Source organism: Labrus mixtus, chromosome 7, assembly GCF_963584025.1.
Source record: "Labrus mixtus chromosome 7, fLabMix1.1, whole genome shotgun sequence".
Taxonomy (NCBI): Eukaryota; Metazoa; Chordata; class Actinopteri; order Labriformes; family Labridae; genus Labrus; species Labrus mixtus.
In genome coordinates, this window is record NC_083618.1 from 30,029,320 (window position 1) to 30,050,702 (window position 21,383).

General features: G+C 41.6%; 1 protein-coding gene across 12 annotated transcripts in view; it reads left to right on the plus strand.

Moving 5' to 3' along the window:
• Positions 1-21,383, plus strand: part of nfasca (neurofascin homolog (chicken) a) — a 138,340-nt gene that overhangs the window by 107,464 nt on the left and 9,493 nt on the right. For 7 of the 12 annotated variants that reach the window (XM_061041544.1, XM_061041546.1, XM_061041545.1 and 4 more), the window contains 13 exons: positions 432-629; positions 785-855; positions 1,585-1,807; positions 1,895-2,010; positions 2,136-2,346; positions 3,505-3,627; positions 4,490-4,663; positions 5,854-5,880; positions 8,585-8,824; positions 9,468-9,590; positions 13,743-13,892; positions 14,865-14,993; positions 16,644-16,713. In XM_061041544.1, coding sequence (XP_060897527.1) covers positions 432-629; positions 785-855; positions 1,585-1,807; positions 1,895-2,010; positions 2,136-2,346; positions 3,505-3,627; positions 4,490-4,663; positions 5,854-5,880; positions 8,585-8,824; positions 9,468-9,590; positions 13,743-13,892; positions 14,865-14,993; positions 16,644-16,713 — 1,855 coding nt within the window. The remainder of the gene's footprint in view (positions 1-431; positions 630-784; positions 856-1,584; positions 1,808-1,894; positions 2,011-2,135; positions 2,347-3,504; positions 3,628-4,489; positions 4,664-5,853; positions 5,881-8,584; positions 8,825-9,467; positions 9,591-13,742; positions 13,893-14,864; positions 14,994-16,643; positions 16,714-21,383) is intronic. The other 5 variants (XM_061041553.1, XM_061041554.1, XM_061041555.1 and 2 more) reach the window with 2 other exon arrangements.

Genomic DNA, 21,383 nt, shown 5'->3' on the forward strand with positions numbered 1-21,383 from the left:
TTATGTAACAGTTTCCCAAAAACACGTCAGGTGAAACAGCTTTCACAGATCGGGTTCAGCTCTAATCCATTTCATCGTCTCCTAACATAGCCGTCAGTTTCGTTCTTCAGTGGGATTGTGGAAAGCGGAAAGGGTTGAGAGTCAGAGGTTTTGAGCTTATGGGTGAGGTCATAATGTGCGGATGCTACATTTCCTTTGGTTTTAACACTGCTGTTTTAATGTATCAGAGGACTGGGATTAGTGGATCTTTAACTCATTAAGTAATAATGATGATGTGTATTTATAGAAAGGCTGGTTAAATTAATTCTTTGGGCTCATTAAGAGGGGATGAAATGACTTTACATGAAGAGCGTAAAAGCTGCTAAATGCTTCACTTTTCTAGTAATTCAAAGCTCCGTTTTTTTAAAGGCCAGTTTGTGTGTCCCTCGCAGAGTTCCTGGTCCAGTTTGAGGAGGACCGCTGGGAGCCGGGCCGGTGGCAGAACTTGTCCTCTTACCCCGGAGACCTCAACTCTGTCATCCTGCAGCTCTCCCCGTACGTCAACTATCAGTTCAGAGTCATCGCCATCAACTCTGTGGGCCTGAGCGAGCCCAGCCGCCCCTCGCCTCGATACCAGACCAGCGGAGCGGGTGAGGAGCACGACGATGTAGCTCTGATGTTTCTGAAGCGTTTAGATGTTTAATGTTGGAACCAAAGTGCAGAAGTCGCACTGAACTTGGAGATTGTTGGAGGTGACGTCGTTTAACGAGAGTGTTTTGTGTTTTTTTTTTTGTTTTTTTTAAAGCCCCCGATGCCATCCCCAGAGGTCTGCAGGGGTGGGGCTCCAAGAAGGACAACATGGAGATAACATGGGAGGTAAGACGTGTGCAGAACAGCGTCATTTTTATAAAGTGTCCTTTACCTGCTCACCACAATAAACATGACCAAACAAACCGATTTGTGTCTAAAGAGAGGAGAGGCCAAATCCAAAGAGAGCAGACAAATATTAAAGATTCATTTAAGTTAAAAAGACGCAGCTTCATGTTCAGAGCAGCGATCGTCCACAGGGGGGAGCCAAAAACAACTCAAAACAAAAGTTCCTCTTAGCTGCACCATGTCAATTTTTAAAGGCTTTATATGTGATTTTTTGATCCAGCAGATGTCGCCCTTGAGCACCAGCATGAAACCAAAACAACTCGTGCTGCATTGTTGTGTTAGCATGCTAATGCTAGCGATCTTTATTATGCTCGTATCTTCACACTGCATGTAAATTTACCTGAAATGAGCGTGATCTAGAAACACAGTTAAGCAGTGAGTACAGTATGTTATTCTTCTTTTCTCTAGTCCCTCAATTAAACAACTTTTATACACGAGGGGAGGAGTCAGCCGGCCGTCCAGGCGATGTAAACAAACTGAAGATAGGACTCTGAAAACTCTGAAAACATCACAGACAGTGGGACTCGGGTGTTACACCCATTGTAGACAGTCATGTCTCACAGAGTTATTTTCAGAGGATATACTTGATTTATATTATATTTAAGTGTGAAAAATTGCATATAAAGCCTTTAATCATGTCAAATACTAATATTTATGTTTTTTTTTAAGCCTCTGCTTGACCTGGAGAGGAACGGTCCAAACCTTTACTACAACGTGTGGTGGAGACGGAAGGACGCCGGGGAGGAGTGGAGTAACGTGACCACGGTGGAGTCCAAATATGTCATCCAAAACACAGAAACATACGTGCCTTATGAGATCAAAATCCAGAGCTGGAACGACCATGGACCTGGACCCATGTCCAACGGGGTCATCGGATTCTCTGGAGAGGACGGTGAGCGCATGCACACTTAACAGGTTTATGAGTGAATATAGAAATGTAGGCTGTAGGTCATCTTTACACTCCTTCTCCTGTGTTTAGAGCCCACCGACGCTCCCACTGACCTGCGAGTGTCGAAGGTGGACAGCACAAAGGGGAACGTCCACTGGAAGTCTGTGGACATGAACTCCATCATGGGAGAGTTCAAGGAGTACAGAGTGAGCCTGGCCGTGTTTCTCTAATAAAGACAGACTGCAGAGCTGGTCTAAAAATAGACCCTGATGAGTTTCTCTCCATGCTCTGCTCCTTCATTAACTCTTTTCTCTCCCCTCTAAATCCATAGCTGTATTACTGGCGCGAGTCCAGTCTGGTTCCTGGTCTGGCGGTCAATCAGGAGAAGAAGACCAAAGGTTTCTACACCACCGCCGCCGAGCCGTCCGCCATCCTCAGCGACCTGGTGCCCTTCTCCCAGTACAAGATGTTCATGGTGGCGGCGAACAGTCGCTTCGAGAGTCCGCGCAGCAACACGGTGGCGTTCACCACCAAGGAGGGAGGTGAGGACGCAGCTGCGGTGACTTAGACATGACACCCAGGAGAGAGATGTGTGTCGCTAGAGAGCTCAGAGGCAGAGGTAGCGTGTGAGTCCTGAGGTTGTTGCAGGAAAGCAACAGAAAAGTTAATGAAGGAATACTGCATCTTAAAGTATTGATGCCACACACATGGGTTTCCAAAGATGCATCGTAATCCAGTATGCAGGTGAACACATGCTGCCATGTTTGCATCTCTGTGATTGGAGCCAAAAAAGTCCAAATGTAGGCTCAGGGTAGGCTTTTATTTTGAAGATGCTTAAATTCTGCTATCATCACTGACTTCATGCAGAAATGGTTTGAAAACATTCCCAGCAGCCAACATCAGTGCAAACTGTCTCTGCACTCTTTATGTATAAGTGTATTCTTCCATAGGCTAAAGCTAGCGAGCTTATTGCATAGGGATAGCAGATTATGGAGTTAGTTTTATAACGAGATGCATCATAAGTGTGACTCTGCACATTCATATATTCAGGAAGTAGTTTTTACCGTTTTCATGGTGAAAAGAAAAATCCCAAATCTACATTTTCCTTGTTGAAGGAGTGTACCCCAGATTTGGGTTAGAGGTTAGAAGGCTTCGATAATCAAGTGGAAATCACCTTTTCAGTGTAATAAAGGTTGAAACCCTGAAAAAACGATTCAACTCCCAACATGTCAACTGTCACTCTGATGCTGTACAAACGTGCAAAAAATCCTTTGCTTGGTAAACGTTGTGAATCGGCATATGAAAGTCTGAGAGCTGAGACTTTAAGAGATATCTTTGCACTGTTGGAGGTGATCTCTACATGGAGCTTGACAGCCTCTAGTGGCTGTATGTGGTAGTGCAGCTGCAGCAATAATGCATGATGGGGGGGAGCAGCTTGGGAAAAAAATGCATTTCTGTCCTCCTCTGTTCTTCTCTCAAATCCCACTTCTCTTTTTAGCTTCATATTAAAGTTATTTGTGTAATTTTCTTTGTCTGTGTTTCTGTTTGTCTGTGTGTGTGTGTGTGTGTGTGTTTGTGTGTGTGTGTGTGTGTGTGTGTGTGTGTGTGTGTGTGTGTGTGTGTGTGTGTGTGTGTGTGTGTGTGTGTGTGTGTGTGTGTGTGTGTGTGTGTGTGTGTGTGCTTGTGTCTGTTTTTCATAGTGCCGGACGCTCCAAAGTTCTTCAGGATAAACCGCAGAAGTTTTGACACCATTCACCTGGAATGGGACAAACCTCTGGAGCCCAACGGCATCCTGATTGGATACCAGCTCAAGTACCGCACAGGTGAGCCGCTCTGATTGGTCAAAGTATAGTATATATTCAAAGTTTCAGTAGTATGATGTGTTCAGTATTCCATCGTGTCCTTTTATAGTCTTTAGACCTCTAGGCCAGCTCCAGCTGTTGTCACATAGCTCTGTATATATATATTTATTTCTCGTTTACTGCACATAGTTCTGTTTACATCTGATAGTCCGATCACTGTCCACTTATATCTACTCTTTTTATATTTTGTATTTTAAGTTAAGTTTAAGCTTTAAGTTCTATTTAAATTGACACTTTATATTTAGGTTAAAATGTTTCGTCTACCTGCACTGTTGTTAATTTACTGCTCTGTGTGCCGTTGAATTGCCCCCTGGGGACAAATAAAGTTTTTTTGAATTTGAATTTGAATTTGAACGTAGGTTTTTTTTGGGGGGTTGTCCTTTTGTAATGAATCCAAAATCACAGGAATATCTTAAGTGAATTTAAATGACCATCTTAACTCCAAGACGTACTGATTTGATGAATGACTGATAGATGAAAGAAAGGCTGTATGGTGATTCCTGTGCATGTGTGGGTTCTCTCCAGTCCAAAGACATGCTCGTTATGTTAACTGGTGACTCTAAATTGCCTGTAGGTGTGAATGTGAGTGTGGCTGGTTGTCTGTCTCTATATGTCAGCGCTGTGATTGACTGGTGAACAGTCCAGGGTGTAACCCCGCCTCTCACCCAATAACAGCTGGTGAGCTAGCCCCAGTTGTCCCGTACCGTGCTGAAGCGCTATCTCTACTTTGGTGAAAGTTTGTGTAATAACTGCTCATTAATTACTGTTATAATTATTAGTCATCAAATTTTGCCCTCTTGTCTTTTTGTGAATGTGTTTGCAGTTAACGGCTCCCGAGCGGGTCGTCCTCAGTTGGAGACGTTCTTTCCTAACGTGACAGAGTTCACCCTTCGCCTGCCGGACAGATCCACCCGCTACCGGTTCTACCTGTCGGCGCTCACACAGGTGGGAGCTGGGGAGGTGTTCGCAGAGGAGTCGCCGCACTTCGCCAATGAAGGTGTGTGTTTCTCAAAACATCCCACATTTACCAATACTACTCTCGCTGATGCTTAAAATGTTTCAACCGGTTCGTCTTCCAGAGAAATGTTTTGAATCGTCTTGAGAATTTAATTTGTCCTTTTATTTAAAGAGATGATTTCTGATATGAAGCGGGGCAAAGACAGATTCCTGGAGTTAAACTAGAAGAAGAATATGAGAAGTGCCAGCTGTGTCCTTCAACACCTTTCACTTCTCCTTCATCTCACAGATAGTTTTAGATAGTGGATACAAAAGTTTTACAAATTTTTGTAAAGGAGCAGTATGTAACTCTGACCCCTAGTGTTTAAAATGGGTACTGCAGTCCAAATTCAAAACATCATAGAGAGCTGTCTCCCCTCCCCCCTCTCTAGAGTTGATGCTCACACAGGTCACCATGTGGTGGACACTGAAGCTTCAGTGTTTATCCAGCTCTGCATGGGTCTGTAAACCTTTCTGTGTTCTAACCTCTCTCCATTTTTCAAAAAGCATCTCCAATATTGATCCTAGTTTGAGCACGTTTCTGCTCGTGGAGCTTATTAGAAACATGCAGAGGCTTTTTAGGTCGGGTACAATCACTTCTATCTGAACCACTTCTCTTGCTTCCATCGCTGCAACACCTGTTGACCTGATAACTGCTCTCATATCTGGCAAACCGAGGGGCGTCCAAAACGGCCGTGTGTGGGGGGGGGGGGGGGGGGGTCGCCTTAAAAGCGTCTTCCCTGGTCCAAACAAATCCAGAGCATTCAGGAGCAGAATCTAAAGTTAGAAGGAGGACATACTGGCTGCTGCGTTGTTGTCAGAGAAGCCAGCACTTCAACATGTTTCCTTAATGTCTGATCAGATAGTAAGATACCTTTATCATTTCACTCTCTACACTCTCTACTTACTGATTGGACCTTTAATGTAAATTGGTTTCTTTTGATCACACAACCAAAATGAAAATAGCAAAACTTCAACAGGAACAGCTCTGTCCACGTCAGGGTCCTTAGGCACTTAGTGAGCAGGACTTTTAGCAGATATCTCAAAACGTGGACACATCACACATATACATACTATGAAGTGTGGGAATATCTGTTATCTGACCTGTCAGCCGCTCTTCTTCTTGTTGTCCTGCTTACACCTCTCCAATTTCTCCTCTGTCTCCCCCTTCTCTCTTCTTTTCGTTGGCAGAAAACTTTACTGACACTACAGGGCTAGGTAATAAGAAAAGAGAAGCAACAGATTGTCTGCCTGTCGCCTTTTTACCCACCACCAGCACCACCCTCCATGTCTGACATTTTATCTGTCCGTCTTAAGCAGCAGTGCAGTCTAACTTCATAGTAATGAGTTCAAATGAAGCATTCAAAAACACCAGAGTCAAAGAAAAAATAAAAGCTAAAGGCAGAGGTAGAGCAGTAACTCTCCTGTGTTCTGCAAGGTAAAATGAATGTTTCATTGTTTGTGTTGGCTCTGGTTAAAGTCTATGTTTGAAAGGATCCTTTGTGTAATGTTGTCAAACAATCACAATCTGAGGCTGTCAGTTTAAAAAACGACTTTCTTAAGGTATGAGCCTCGCTTTAAAGTTCACAGATGGAATTGAGTCATTACAGCTGATGGCTGAGACAAACTCAAAACAGTTTAAAACTAGTGCTCAGTTACACACTAAACAAATCCAAATGTGTATTTATATGTCTACAGCGGTGGACTGAACTGCTGGATACACCAATTTTTCTTTCTTTACTCATCCTTCCATCAGCCTCTCTCTCTTCATCTTTCCATTGCGTTCGAAGCTGTTGTCTGTCTGCAGCTTTGTGCTGTCAGGGATTGAAGACACACTCAGGCCTTTAAAATGCAGCAGTTCCCTGTTTGATTCACACGTCTAGTTTAGGGAATTTGTGGCCCAGCTGTATGAAAATTTAAGATATCAGAAAGATCAAATCCACTACTTAACATTTACACAAGTCACGATTAGGACTCACACCCTGATTGCTGCTATCTCTGCCTTCATGTTGACTTTTAACCTCTAATTTCTGACCCAATCCCTGATGGTGCACGTTTTACAAAGCAATCTCTCTGCATCACCGCTTCTCTCTGTCTGCCACAAGCAGCTACACTGCTTTTTCTGTTCGTCATTCATTCATTCAGGCTGGATACAGTGTCATGATGCTGCTGCTGTTTTGAAAGTGTGTGTGTGATGAGACGTGAGAAGAATGCGTTCATGCATCAATTCCCTGACAGGAGAAACATTTTGATGAATGATGCAACTTTCTTACCATTTCTGGGATGAACTCAGCGTTTGGCTTGCACACTCACTCACTCACTCACTGGCCTTTTCGCCTCGCTGCTGAGCTTTCATTTCATTCTGTCATCTTCGTCCATGGCTTCTGTTCACCCAGTCAGTTGTACTTTAAAGTACTGGGTAGTGCAGGTAAGGTGACTTGAAGCTTTGGGCTGAACCGGTCTGCCTCACTGGGCTGTAACACCTCCTAAACATGCTGATGTTTCTATCATCTCGTCCTACTTTCTCTTCCCCTCGCACGCTGGTTTGAGGGCATGCTTGGCATCGAGCCTGCTGATACAAGCATGTCGGCGGGGTTTGGGTTTGGAAATGGGGTAATATTTTGGTTGCATGGGGGGCCTCAGCACCGCCTTCATGGGTCAGAGACGACCTCAACTTCAAGGTACAGTAAAAGTGAAGCATCAAGGGGTAAAGGATGTTCTGCTCAAAATGTCCAGAAGAGGGTGCTGTTGTGTTACATGACAAATGCAGAGTGTTCAAAATGTTCCATGCCAGTGTAATCTTGATGTTTGCTATAAATACTATATGCATAAATACCTCAGCACTCACAAGAAAGTGACCCTTGGTCAAAAAATTTGTGAACCCTGCTCTTAAAAAAATAAACATCTTACTGCGCATTTTTCCATTCAAATTTGAAAAACCTCTGGTCACTGTTGGAAAAACGTTCCAAACTTGTTCACAAGTGAACGTTTTTTCACTGACTATTTAAGGACATTTAGTAAAAAAACATCTACATTTAAACCTTAATTCATCGTGAAACTGCTTCATGATTCATGACGCATTTACATACATATTACCAGCGATGTTCAAGGTGCATCCCAGACTATGTGGCAAATTGATTGTTTTACTGAGCAGAGCGTTAAAGACACCATGATAAAAAAACACATTGAGTTGGATTTGATCTGCATGTACAGTATGTCTGCCGTTCATTGGCTTTGGCCACAAAATATACCCAAACTGTTCTTGTATGAAGGTTAAAATACACTGAGATGATGTCATTGCGAAGACAGGATTCATACAAACTACTGCAAAATGATTTTGGAGAAATGACGCTGAAATCATTATTTTGTCCTCCTTGTAAACCTACAATGAACAAATTATGAAAAACTTATACAACAGAATAGTTTTCTGTAACATGTTGATGTTGTTACTATATTTTAACTGGTTGATAAAGTGGTTGCAATGAGGTCTTTGATGGACCAAATTGTTTTCAGCCTGTTTTCAACCAAAATTAGATTTTGAAATCATGGTTAGGGCTCACTTGGATATTTCTCAGTCTGAAATGGTGCTCAGCATGTTGAAATGAGAACTACCTACTCATTTGTAATGCACACAGTACATGTTCTATACAGAGATTGTCCTCTTGGTAGCAGTGACATTTAAATGTAGGGTGTGTTCGTGGATCCCAGCAGAGATAAAGTGAGAAACAATGACTAGAACATTTTGATTGTTTATTGGATGATGATGATGACGAGTGCTGCTGCTGCTTCATGGGAAATCATTGTGTAATTGAGCTCCATAATCATTGAATTCTCTAATGTGTGTCAGTGTCTTTGACTGTCTTATGTTCCTGCTCCTACTGGTCTTTAACCCTTTGCTCTCTCCCACCTCCGCCTCCTGTAGTCGAGCTTACCGACGCCTCCTTGGCTTCAGAGTTCACCCCTACTCCTCCTCCTCCCGCTCCACATCCTCCTACTACCATCGCTCCTACAACCATTAGTACCTCGACTTCTACAACTACGACCACGACTACTCCTTCTACAACCACCACCACAACCCCCACCACCACTACAACCGAGGCAACCACGACCACCACAACTCCTGTGCTGGTCCCCACCAAGCGTATAGATCAAAATGTGTTGGGTACATGCTGTTGTCCCATTTTGGTTTCTACTGTCTGTAGAGTTGTAGCTGATCATGAACGGTACATTATTGGAATCAAAAGGTCTTCTCCCACCTGACGAAACAGGAAACTACATCTGGCTGCATTCCAATACGCTGTGCCGTTCCTGCTGTACAAAAAGGAATTTACTTAAGAATATTGGGATGTAGCCAGCAAATATCCTCCTGGTCAGGAAGTGAGAATCCAAACTTTTTAATTTGATGTCGAATATTGTAAAGTTCTTGGAAAGCGTAGCCTTAAACATACAATGGAAAACGGAGGCAGGCTAATTTGTGATTTTGGGAGAAACTCATGTCTTCTTCAGTTTTTAGGGTAAATTAGCACTAAAGTCCACTCTAACTCAGAGGTAAACATGGCAACAAAGTGTTTCAGGTGTTGGGAAATCAACTTAAATTTCTTGGGACATTTTTTCTGTCCATGAACATGTTAAGTTTCCTTCTGGTTTTGAGTGGATCCTGAACAAATTGGTCATTCTGGTAGGAAGACTCCAATGGTGCTAATACCATATATAAGTCTAAATGGGGCCCCGTGTGAGGTTGTTGTAACTGTGCCCTCTCTGCTCCTTGCCCAACCCTTTACCCCTGATCCCCCCCTCTTGTGTAGTGGCCCCTGGGCTGGACATCTGGAATCTGACGGTGGAGCCTGAAATTAACGACGTTAACGTCAACTGGAGACACAGCTTCCCGGCCGGCAGCAGCGAGTTTGTGCTAGAGTTCACACTGGACAGTAAGAAACCAGACCAAGCCCAGCTTGAGCTATAGAAAGCTTAAGATCAATTTGAACCTAAAACATCACAGGTTACAAAGAATAGGAGCAGAAAAGAATGAATAACAGTGATTATGAAAGTTAACTCCACTCTTTCTTCCCAAACGTCAAGGTCTAACACTTGACCAGTCTTCTAAAAGCCCCCCTATCATTTGGCTTTTGGGTCAAATGTATAATGTCATTTTTTGGTTTTAACAATGAACAGAGAGGGAACCATCGCCAACCCTATAGATCAGATACAGAACATTTTGGTCTCTCACAGGCTACTGTTTTTGGATTAAGAACCTACAAATTCCTGATCGGTTTGGTTTATCCCAAAGTTCTATCCACCAAATAAAAAAATAATCACAAAACTGATTAAAGTAGCTTAAAAAGAACTGTAATTGTTTTATAAGAAATCCAGAATTTGACAAAGACTAGATTAGTTTAATGTTGTTTTTTTCAAGAACATTAGCTTACCTATAAGGGGCTTTGAGTAATTTAAAAAAGGACTGAATATGAAAGGCAATGTGGACACACTGTCAGGTTCATTTCATGGACTATATATAAAAAGTGGAAGTAGCCAATGTAATGTCACCCAATGATTTGTTGACAATCTTTGAAGGTTGAAGTTTGGCCTTTGGCTGGAACCAAACGAGGAGAGCTCCACATTGAATCAGCTCTTCTCTTAATGACAGAGCACCTTTGTAGCAACTTGTCAATCAAAGGTACCAAACTATTAAGTATGCCCTATACTCTGATCATCTATTTTGCAATGGAACCGTTATCCCCAAAGTGGACAGCATGCTGTGTCTGGCAGACTTGAAATTAACGTCTGATACCAAAATTCATCATAAAATGTTAACAGTAATAATAATATAATAATAATAAAGTTTATTTATAAAGCACTTATCAAAACCAACATCACAAAGTGCTTTACAGAAAAAAGAAAAAATCCCAACAGTCAAATACGCAACAATAAAATCCTATTAAAAGCATGAAAAATAAAACAACAGTGCAGCAATCATCCAATGGTAAAATATTGCTTCAGAGGTAGGGTCATTGTCCTTTTCACTATTAGAATTCTCTTTAGCAGGGCGCTAATAGCCTTTTAATGTGGTTAAGCCCAAGCAGGCGGCCCAGGTTCAAGTCCGACCTGCGGCTCCTTTCCTGCATCCTTTTACCCACTCTCTTCCTCCCCAATTCCCTACAGTACTCTATCCACTGTCCTGTCAAATAAAGGCATAAAAGCCAACAAACAAATCTTTGAAAAAACAACCAACAATTCTCTTCTGCAATCAGAGGAGTTTCCCCCTGCTGGCCAGTAGAAAGAATGCAGATTAAATGCCCTTTGGCATTGAATACACTTTTCTATCCTTGAGGCTGCACCCACCTCTTATCCACAGTATATGGATCAAGTTTGAGGAATTTGAAAAACTTGGAATGGAATTACTCAAGAATAATCCAGTGTCTCTTAGGTAATCATTACCTTTTCAAACAGACCTGAAGTGTGTCCTTACTTATCCTTTCCCAACACAATCTAAGAGAGCTCCATCAGGGAAGCCATTTGTTGACAGTACAATCAAGTTTGACCAAAAGCAAGGCGAGAACATAAAGGGTAAATGTCACAAAATTAGGAAGGAAAGTGGACTGTGTAAATGTATTCCCCCCAGAGATGACCTTTCATTCCTGCAGTTGGTGCTGAACTGCTGGCATGTTGGTTTTTAATTATTTATTGATGTGATATTTGTATCTACTGAGTTACATCTACTTTTAAACTTTGTTAGAAAGATGAAGGAACATCATGTCTGTCTTTCTCTCTCGCAATCTGACTGTCTCTCTTTCGTCTCTACATGTTGGAATATGTTGACCGTCATCATGTCACTAATAACTTCCTGTTCAGCGCATCGTCACTATGGTTTCTTTTCGACATGCTGCCTGGCTTTGAATGGCTCTGGTTGGACCAGCACTGTGAATGAACTCGCTTTGCTTTTTCTAAAAATGCTGCTTAAATGTTTCACTCCCTCGACCATCAATACGCTTCCATAACCACTCGCTTTTGCTTTGGAACGAGCACTCTGTTTCTACAAAACACATCACCCCTCCTTTTCTGGGATTCAGAGCTGGTTGAGATTGGTCAGTCTGGCGCTTGTAGACTCTCTGTTGTTGCTTTCTACCAATTCAACACAAGTCTGTGATCTTTCATCAAGGATGGAAAGAAGGGAGGATGTATTTTCCAAGTATTTGGGAAGTGGCTTTCACACTTTTTGATGTCTGAATGTTGAAAAAGAGAAAGTGAGAGAGGAAGGGAGGACATGGGGGGTGATGAAACTGATCTAGAGGCCTCCATTGCTCCAACACTTTTCCCTTTAAAAGTTTAAAAACTCTGACTCTGAAAAAGAGTGGCATGGAGCCTCTGACTCTCATCCACCTCCCTGCATCCTCCCCCATCTCTTACTTACTGACGCAGGTGTTCTTGCATGTCTGTCAGAATGGGTTTTAGGTGCAGGATGATGCTTTGGTGGCATGACAGAAGAAAACCCTGTACTGCAAAGATAAACAAGATTGTTTTGCAGAGGGAAATGAGCAGCTAGATTTAGACTCTAACCTGTGCTGATACAATTCTTGTGACAATACTTGACATTACTTGACATAGCTTGATTAAGGCAAGGGGTCTGCTTAAATTTTACCCCAAGTGTAACCAAAGTTTTCAGACATTCCAAAATGTAGTCAGTTTTTCTATGAAAACATTTCCACAGCCATTATCCTTTGGTTTCGAGTTTATTGACCATAATCATAGTCTCAGAAAAATACATACATTTAAAAAGAAACAGCAGAAAACTTTGTAGTAAGATAAATATAAAACTTTCAGAACTCTCTGTGATGTGCATATAAGCCATCGAGTTGTTCTTGCATTAAACTGAATATACTAATATTGTCGTATTACATTGTAATACTAAACATTGTGTATCCAAAAACAAGAAAGGCATGTCTTCTCTTGTGTCCGCGTTGGATGTTTGGCTGGTTTAAGGACTCGTATTAACAGCATGGCTTTGGAATGAGTTCTGCTGGATACCATCAACCTGCTGAAACGGTTGATAGCATGGTGCATGACGTCACCACCTCCTCTCACTGCACTCGGAGTCATGTTCATAGCTCGGCCATGTCATGACTGACACGTCTTTCAACCAGAAAGACGCAGAGTGTTGCCGCTGGTTTATTGTTTTCACCTCGTGGATTCAAGTGTGGAGCTGTGATTAACTGAGACCAACAATGCTTTGCCACCCAAGATCCCAATGTAACCCAAGAAAAAGAAGAAGTCCTGAGACCTGTTAAATTTGTTTTGAGATCTGATCAGTTTAAAAAAATGCATGTTTTTAACTCATTGTTTCCCAGCGTATTACAGATTTATTTCATTTCCAAGAAGAGAAATCAGAGAGCTATTCAGGATGTCTCTCTCATGAGCTGCAAAACACAAGCCATCTCATGAATTCCAAAATCAGAAATGACACAAAATAATAGACAGACCTGGGACCTGCAGTTATACAGTGCAACCTGGCACACATTAAATGAATTGACATTGGTAAAACATCAACTCTATCCTGAAGGTTGAGAGTTGAATCTCAGCTTCTAGGGCGATGATGAGCTGTGAAGACCTCAACCAGAAATGATCAGACCATTGGGACAACAAACATGGGGACTGTATTGGCCAAATTGTTGGTACAGTCTGTTCAAGGCTGTTCATCAACCCACCTGGGCTTTGGCCTTGGAAAATATGTTACAGTTCTAGTTAGCTACCAGATGTAATTCATAAGATTAGCCCAAAAGTACAATCCATGTGGACCCCACATGGTGCAGCTGGCTTGAGAAGAAATTGCCCTTAGAAAAATGTAGTCTTAAAATAAGGAAAATCAACCAACATTTGTCAGCTGGACTGACCTCTAAATATGATTGGGGTGGGCAATGCATTGTTATCAGTCTCATTTCACTTCGGTAACCCTCCTATCACTCAGAATAAAACAGTCGCCATAGCATTGTGATGCCTTTACCTTTGTTAGCAAGCACAGTCGTTGTTGTGGAACCACAAGGCCACACCCCCTGGAGTGTGATTGGCCCCTCTCTTGTGTCTCCAAGGCGACAAGTCGGTGAAAGTTGTACCGATGAAACAACCGCCCCCCGTTTCAGTGGCGGATCTGATCATGGGCGCCACGTACCATCTGAGGGTTTACTCCCATGAGTTCAACAGCGTCAGCAGCAAAACGATCACCTTTAAGACCAAACCAGGTGAGACCCCGCCTGGCCATGGTGGAACCGTTCTTCCACCCGGGTGGGCCACTCAGGGTGCAAGTTTGTCTGTTGTTGTATCTGCAGTAACTCAGCTCAGAGTTTTTATGCTTTGTTTGATGAATGCATATATGTTCTTCCAAAAGGTGAATTCTGTGAGATGAAACTTGACTTTCTACAAAACCTGACATTCAACTCAAAACTCAAATTTCTGCAAAGCAAGCAAAACGACTTCTGACATGACAAGACAATGAACATCTTGGTTCTTCGTTGAATAGTATGCATGGACGTAATGGGTATATGAAGTATAATTTTGGTGCTGAAGAAGATCTTTATTGCTTGTTACATATTATAATTGACAACTGCATTCTGCAACTGAATTCAAATATTATGCACATGGAAGGAACAATGTATTTTTTACTCATTGCGGTTATGAAATGGGACGGGAGAAAAGCAAATAAGTGACTCTACTGGACTTCAAATCAGAGGCTGAAATACCAGTTTTTCTATATTCTGTTTTAGCTGATTCTACCACACACTGATGTATTTGGGGACGTCTGACATGGCCTTTCAGCTTTATTTTGAATGCTTGTTTTTTATTACATGATATTGTCATAGTGATTCATTTCAGTGCTAGTATCTAGAAAAAACTCTTTATGGAATTTGTGGAAACTGGTGAAAAATGTTGGCTGACTTTGGAATCTGTCGGCTGTATTAGATGAAACAATAATTTTCTACAAAGAACCGTAATCTTAGACACTTTTGGGATGACAGTGCACTTCATTGTTGTCATGGTATTGGATCCTTTGTACGGCAGATATGAGCTTAATAACCTGTTGGTTCTGAGACGTTGCTGACCTCTGCTGAGCGCTCTGGGATGAAAGCAGATTGACTCACCATGGTGCAGGAAAAAAACTCACTGTGTTGTTGCTCTTTTCTCTTTCTGTGTGTGTGTGTTCTGTGTGTCTCCAGCCTACATAGACCAGGTGGACATCGCCACCCAGGGCTGGTTCATTGGCTTGATGTGTGCCATCGCCCTCATCATTCTGATCCTGCTCATCGTCTGCTTCATCAAGAGGAGTCGCGGAGGCAAATACCCGGGTAAGGGTAACCCTGAGGCTGCAGCACAGAAACATGAACATCTTCACATCAACATTCATGATCTTAAACTTTCATGTTGTGAGCTGTGATCTGTAATTAAACAGAAATCAGAGTCATGTTAATGTTTTGCAGTTTCTATAATGTCTAGGTCGCAGTTGCGTAACTGGTTGCGCAAAATATCTAGGTGGGTTTCCCGTGTGTGATGCTTCAACAAACTAACAGCTGGTGATGTACTAAGCCAAATAAAGATTTGAACTAAAATAAAAAAGGCATATTATCAGCACTGACCAAAGCACTGACACGTCTTTAAACCCAGCCCAATGTTATAACACTGCTTCTAAAACAGGCCTCTTTGGTTATGCTTCATATTGCACTGCGTTCCCTCATCCATACTACACAAAAAAAAGTTTAATATCTGACCTAGTCCACACATAGGCATGCTCAGTTTTTCAAAAAGATCTTAAAATGAAAAAAAAAAAACGCACTGTCACCAACAACGATGTCCATATCATGGGAACATTTTCTCGCCATTCCTCTGCATGACCATTTCACTTTCAAAGTTGTCCCACCACCCAAAGTCCGACCGGGTCTCATCCAAATCTGCAGACGTTGGCGTTGGGGTTTGTGTGGTCAGAGTGTTTAATGAAGCAGCAGTGACCTCCGTAGTTCAATCAGATGTCGCTGCTCGTCAACATAGTGAGACAGTTACTGTGTATATAATAATAATAATAATTATGTATTCATTTTATATATCGCTTTTCAAAATACTCAAAGGCGCTTTTACGGTTTTTATGTATGTGTGAGCGTGTAAAAAGTCCAGTTAGCAACATTAGCACCAGCGCTAGTTTGGTCACGTCTGCCATCGCACTAATCTCATGTCAACAAAGGTGACAGCGTCGCACAATGATGTCACATGGAGGAGAAACCGGCGCACAGTGTGACGTCACAAGAACACAACTCAGTTTTCTCCGTCACCTGGAAGGAGTTTTTAAAAAGGCCAAAACACAGAAAAAGCGTTTTCAAAAATAGCGGCCTACGTGTGGACTAGGCCTTAATGAACACCTGACTTCAGCTGATATATCGATAAGCCAATGTGTTGATTTAGAAATGATGTCATCACAAAGAAATGGTTGAGCATGTCAAATAATGTCAAATATTCTTTGTTAAGATATTTCATGTATAGTCTTCTAGTTTTTGGAGTAGCTGTGCAAAGGTGCTGCACATCCACATAGGAAAGGTCTGTTTTTATTCCAGCTATAAATTCTCTTTATTGCTGCCTTATTGGTAAACAGTTCACATCTTCCCTTTAATATCAGTATCCAACATCTTCCTGGCTCTATCTAAATGCCCAACAGGGTAAACACGTTCTCAGGTGCGCACGGCTGCAGGATCATACCATGAAAAATAAATCAAAAGTCTAGGCACACTGAAAATAACTTTACTAAATGTTATTGCTCCTGTAGCTTCCTCAGGTTTGCCCAGCACCGTCCTGGCTCTGTCAGACACATTTCTCTTTTTGAAGTTTTTGAAGTTTTCAAATTTAATGGCAGCTTTTTGATGTTATGTCTTGCTGCCGTCTTGCTGCAAGCTGACCTCACTGGAGCTCTTTGTAAAATGCTGAAAATGCATTTTTTTTGGTTCTCTCCTCAGTGCGTGAGAAAAAAGATCTCCCCTTGGACCAGGTAGATCAGAAAGACCAGGATGGATCCTTTGATTACCAGTAAGTATAATCTAACAGCCTCCTCACATCTCAGGCCAGCTGTGTGTGTGTGTGTGTGTGTGTGTGTGTGTGTGTGTGTGGATGAATTGAATGAAGTACATGAATAAGGTTGTACGGCTGTGAAGTACCAGTTCCATTTGTGTATTACATAGAGGTCTAAGAGCGTAAGAGAAACAGCTGCACTACAGGACGTGGAGGATTGGTGAAAGTGTCGTCAGATTATTCTGTAAAAAAAACACACGCTCACAGATTTTTAGTCAGTTTAAACAGTTTAGTTTTTAGGTGTATTGTTATTTTTTAAATGTGCAGTTACTGTGAATAGTTTAAAATCTGCTGGTTTACAAAGGAAAGAACAAAATGTCTTCTTCATAGAAGTTCTGTGTTTTATCGTCTTACCTCCACGACCACCTGAAGCAGACGTGTTCTCTGTTTGCGATATGTCCGGGATTAAAACGATACAGTAAAGCATCCATAAAATGACGCCAGAAGGGCACCTTCAAAGTCGTATTTTTACATTTCATCCGCTGACGAAGCTTCTATACTTGACTAGTTTTACAGTGAGTGATGCCTGGTGCTGTTTATGCTGTAGTGTGTTGGTAAGTGATATATCTCTTGCTTCTTTGCAGGTCCGAATGATCTCTGTTTCTTCATTCCTCTGAATGAAGAATGAGTCTGTCCTCTTTCTGTGTCTGTCCACTTTCACTAAAAAACACACATTTAACTTATCCCGTTATGAACATGTTCTAACTCAGCTGTGTGAGATTGGCGCTAAATCTTTAACCTTTAGTTGTAGACCAGAGAGTGTAGAAAAGAAGTGGAAATACACTGCAAAAACTCACATCTAAGCAAAGGGTTAATGTTTAATCCTAATCAAACATATGAATTACACTTAAAGGAAGAATGTGCAACTTTTTGATCCAGTAGATGTCGCCCTTGAGCTCCAGCATGAAACCAAACAAACTGCTGTTTGGCCACGCCTCCTCCGTACTGAAGCCTCCGCTCTCCTACAGCGACACACCTCCAACCCCCCTCCCTTCGCGTTTGCACAAAGGACTTATCAAATTAGAACGCAACATAATTAAGCACTAAGCACAGGTGGCGGACAAAATTGTCTCAAGCTGCATTGTTGTGTTAGCATGCTAATGTTAGCGCTCTTTAGTTAGCTCGTGGTTCACATAGCATGTAAGTTTACACAAAATGACCAGGATCTAAAAAAACTGGCTACCAATGCAAAAAACAAAATGATCTTCATAAGTTTGTTAAAATCAGATGTAATGTCCTAAATGAGAGGTTATAACTAGTACATTTTTCTTGCTGCATAGACAGTTATTTGTACTCATTATGAGCAAAACCATAATAATTTTTTGCTCGTACTGTCTTCAAAAAACGCGTTTATCTGGACTTGTCAGTTGAATGTGGGTTATAATAAATGTAATGAGACATTTTTGACTAGAAATCAGACGAACACACTGTCTAAGAGTTGAGTTTTTGCAGTGTAGTCAACATGACATCACTTATTGGTTCATGAATCCCATTTTTTTAAAGATATATTTTTGGGCTTTTATGTCTTTATTTGATAGGATCGTGGATCGAGTAGGAAACCAGGGAAAGAGAGTGGGGAATGATGACATGCAGGAAAGGAGCGATTAGAACCCAAGCCGCCCGTTTGGAGAATGATAGCCTCCATTCATGGGACGCAACCTAACCGCTATACCATTGGCGCCCCTGAGTCCCATTTTCAGGCCTCAAGATGTCTCCATCTTGGTTTGGTTTAGTTGAACTAGTCGGATAATTTTTGGAATGGAAGGTGGATTTAAACTGCAATGTCTCTGCAGTAGATTGGACAGTACTGGTAGGGACTTGTCGATAACAAGAACACTTGGAGTAAAGCATACTGTGCTTTATTACTCGGCTTTATCAGCTTTTACAACTGACTAAGCAAACCTCCTGCACCCATTTGAACGAAATGATTTTAACAAATCAAGAGAGAAGTAAGCTCACTATCCTGTAGACTGAAATACAAATTTGGCTCTGGTCGCCCCCTGTTGGCCAATAATGCAGGTTTTAGGCACGTTTCCATTGGATTCACTTTTGTAGCTAAAGATTAAAGGCTTTATATGCAATTTTTTGATCCATCAGATGTCGCCCTTGAGCACCAGCATGAAACCAAAACAACTTGCGCGGCATTGTTGTGTTAGCATGCTAATGCTAGCGATCTTTATTATGCTCGTATCTTTACACTGCATGTAAATTTACCTGAAATGAGCGTGATCTAGAAACACAGTTAATCAGTGAGTACAGTATGTTATTCTTCTTTTCTCTAGTCCCTCAATTAAACAACTTTTATACACGAGGGGAGGAGTCAGCCGGCCGTCCTGGCGATGTAAACAAAGTGAAGATAGGACTCTGAAAACTCTGAAAACATCACAGACAGTGGGACTCGGGTGTTACACCCATTGTAGACAGTCATGACTCACAGAGTTATTTTCAGAGGATATACTTGATTTCTGCTACATGTAAGTGTGAAAAATCACATATAAAGTCTTTAAATCCACTTCTTCCTAATGTCAAAGCTGTAGGCTCTTTAGAATGAGATAAATCCCTCATCTTATCATAGTATGGTTTCCTGCATATGACGGGAATATCTACTTCATATCATCAAGAATATATATGTTACACGTATCCAAAGCTTTAGGGAATGTACATACAAACTGTATCATATCATAGCTCTGCTTTGGCTTTGCTTAAGTGTGAAAGGACAGAGTGTGAGAGAGGTGAATACAGGGAAACTTCAGAGCAGGTGTGATTGGTGTCACCTGAGTGGTGCTGCTGTGCTTTACAGTGTGTGATCAATCCCTGTTCAGAGTGTGTGAGCTCCTGCTTTTCTTTTCTAATCAATAATGACTCTAATGTTTGAACCTCAGCCCCGCTCTCTTGCAGTCCAGGTCCTGTCTTCTAACTCTTAAGTCCGCTCAGTGTGTGTGTTTGTGTGTGTGTGTGTCTCTAATGTGTAGAGATCGTGTCCTCCTTCCTTCCTTCCTTCCTTCCTTCCTTTTCTACACTCCCCCTCTCCTGCTGTCTCCCCTGTTTCCTCACGTCTCGCTCCTCTCTCTCCCCACGCTGAAATGGGTCGTCTGTCCATGACAGGAATGAAAACGAAAACGAAAACGAAAATGAAAACGAAAACGAGAACAGGTACTTTGGTTTCGGCACGGCATCTCTTTCGGCCTGTGCATGTCTGGGGGAGCAGATGTTTCTCCTGAGCGGGGGAAAACAGGGGGCTGCTTACGGTGTGGCTCATTCAGGAAGACCAAATACAAAATAAATATATCAGCAAGTTTTAGCTTCAATCAGATGTGCATAGTTTGTATTTACGATATATTATGATATATATATCAAGCTAACTTGTAGTTGTCTGTTAAGCACTTTTTGTGCATTCAGATATAAAGAGCAGGAGGGATCAGCTGAAAAATGAAAAGGATGTAGCTGAGAGTCAGGCTTTGTTTACTTTATGGGTGTCAAACTGTTTAATAATGTCAAACTGTTTAATAATCCATCAAGACATCCATACAACGATTCATCCTTCCATGGATTCGTCCATTAATCCATCCATCAAGACATACATCCTTAGTTTTTTCCATCCTTCCATCCATCCATCTATCCATCATCCATCTATCATCCATCCATCCATCTATCTATCCATCCATCCATCTATCCATCATCTATCATCCATCCTTTCTTCTTTCCATCCATCCATCAATCCATCCATCTTTCATTCCTTCCATCCTTCCATCCATCCTTCCATCCATCCATCCTTCCATCCATCAATCCATCCATCTTTCATTCCTTCCATCCTTCCATCCATCCATCCATCCATTCATCCATTCATCCATTCTTTCTTCTTTCCATCTATCCATCCTTCCATCCATCAATCCATCCATTCTTCATTCCTTCCATTTATCCTTCCATCCATTTATCCTTCCATCCATCCTTCCATTCATCCATCAATCTAAAAAAGATAATGCCCCCTTGAAATGTATTAATAAAGTATTTTAGAGTACAAGTCTAATATCCCTTACATTTGGATGTTTTTACACAGAAGGACCTGGATTGATGCTCAAAGAAATTCTTGGACCAAAATAACTCGAAAGTATATTCAGACCTGATCTGAACAAAAATGACATTTATCATGTCTGGTACAACATACTGCTCATACTTATCTTTTACTATATGTTTTCATACTTCACTAGAATCAAAGTAAACTGTTCTCTCATCAGCCAAAAACGCAGAGTCAGGCATCCCTTTTGTTCCAACCAAGCCAATAACAACATGTTATAGATATCTACAGTATTTGGACAGTTTGACACCAAGTTTAGGCAACAATAGTTTAGAGAAGTTGAAGGACATTACTCACACAACAAACCAAAGAATGTGCTTCATTGACTCTTGAAAGTCAAATGTTTTGGTATTCTGTCTTATTTCAGGGGATCTTTAATAAGCTAAGTGTGAAGAAAGGATCTTTTTCCCATCATTATCGCATAATAAAAACAGTTTTGACTTGCTATGCTGCATGAAAATCAAATAGGAGTTTATAATCTTGCTGTTTTCATAAGAATTCAGTTTATTACAAACGGGGGGGGGGGGGGGGGGGGGTGGTCTTTATTTCCGTC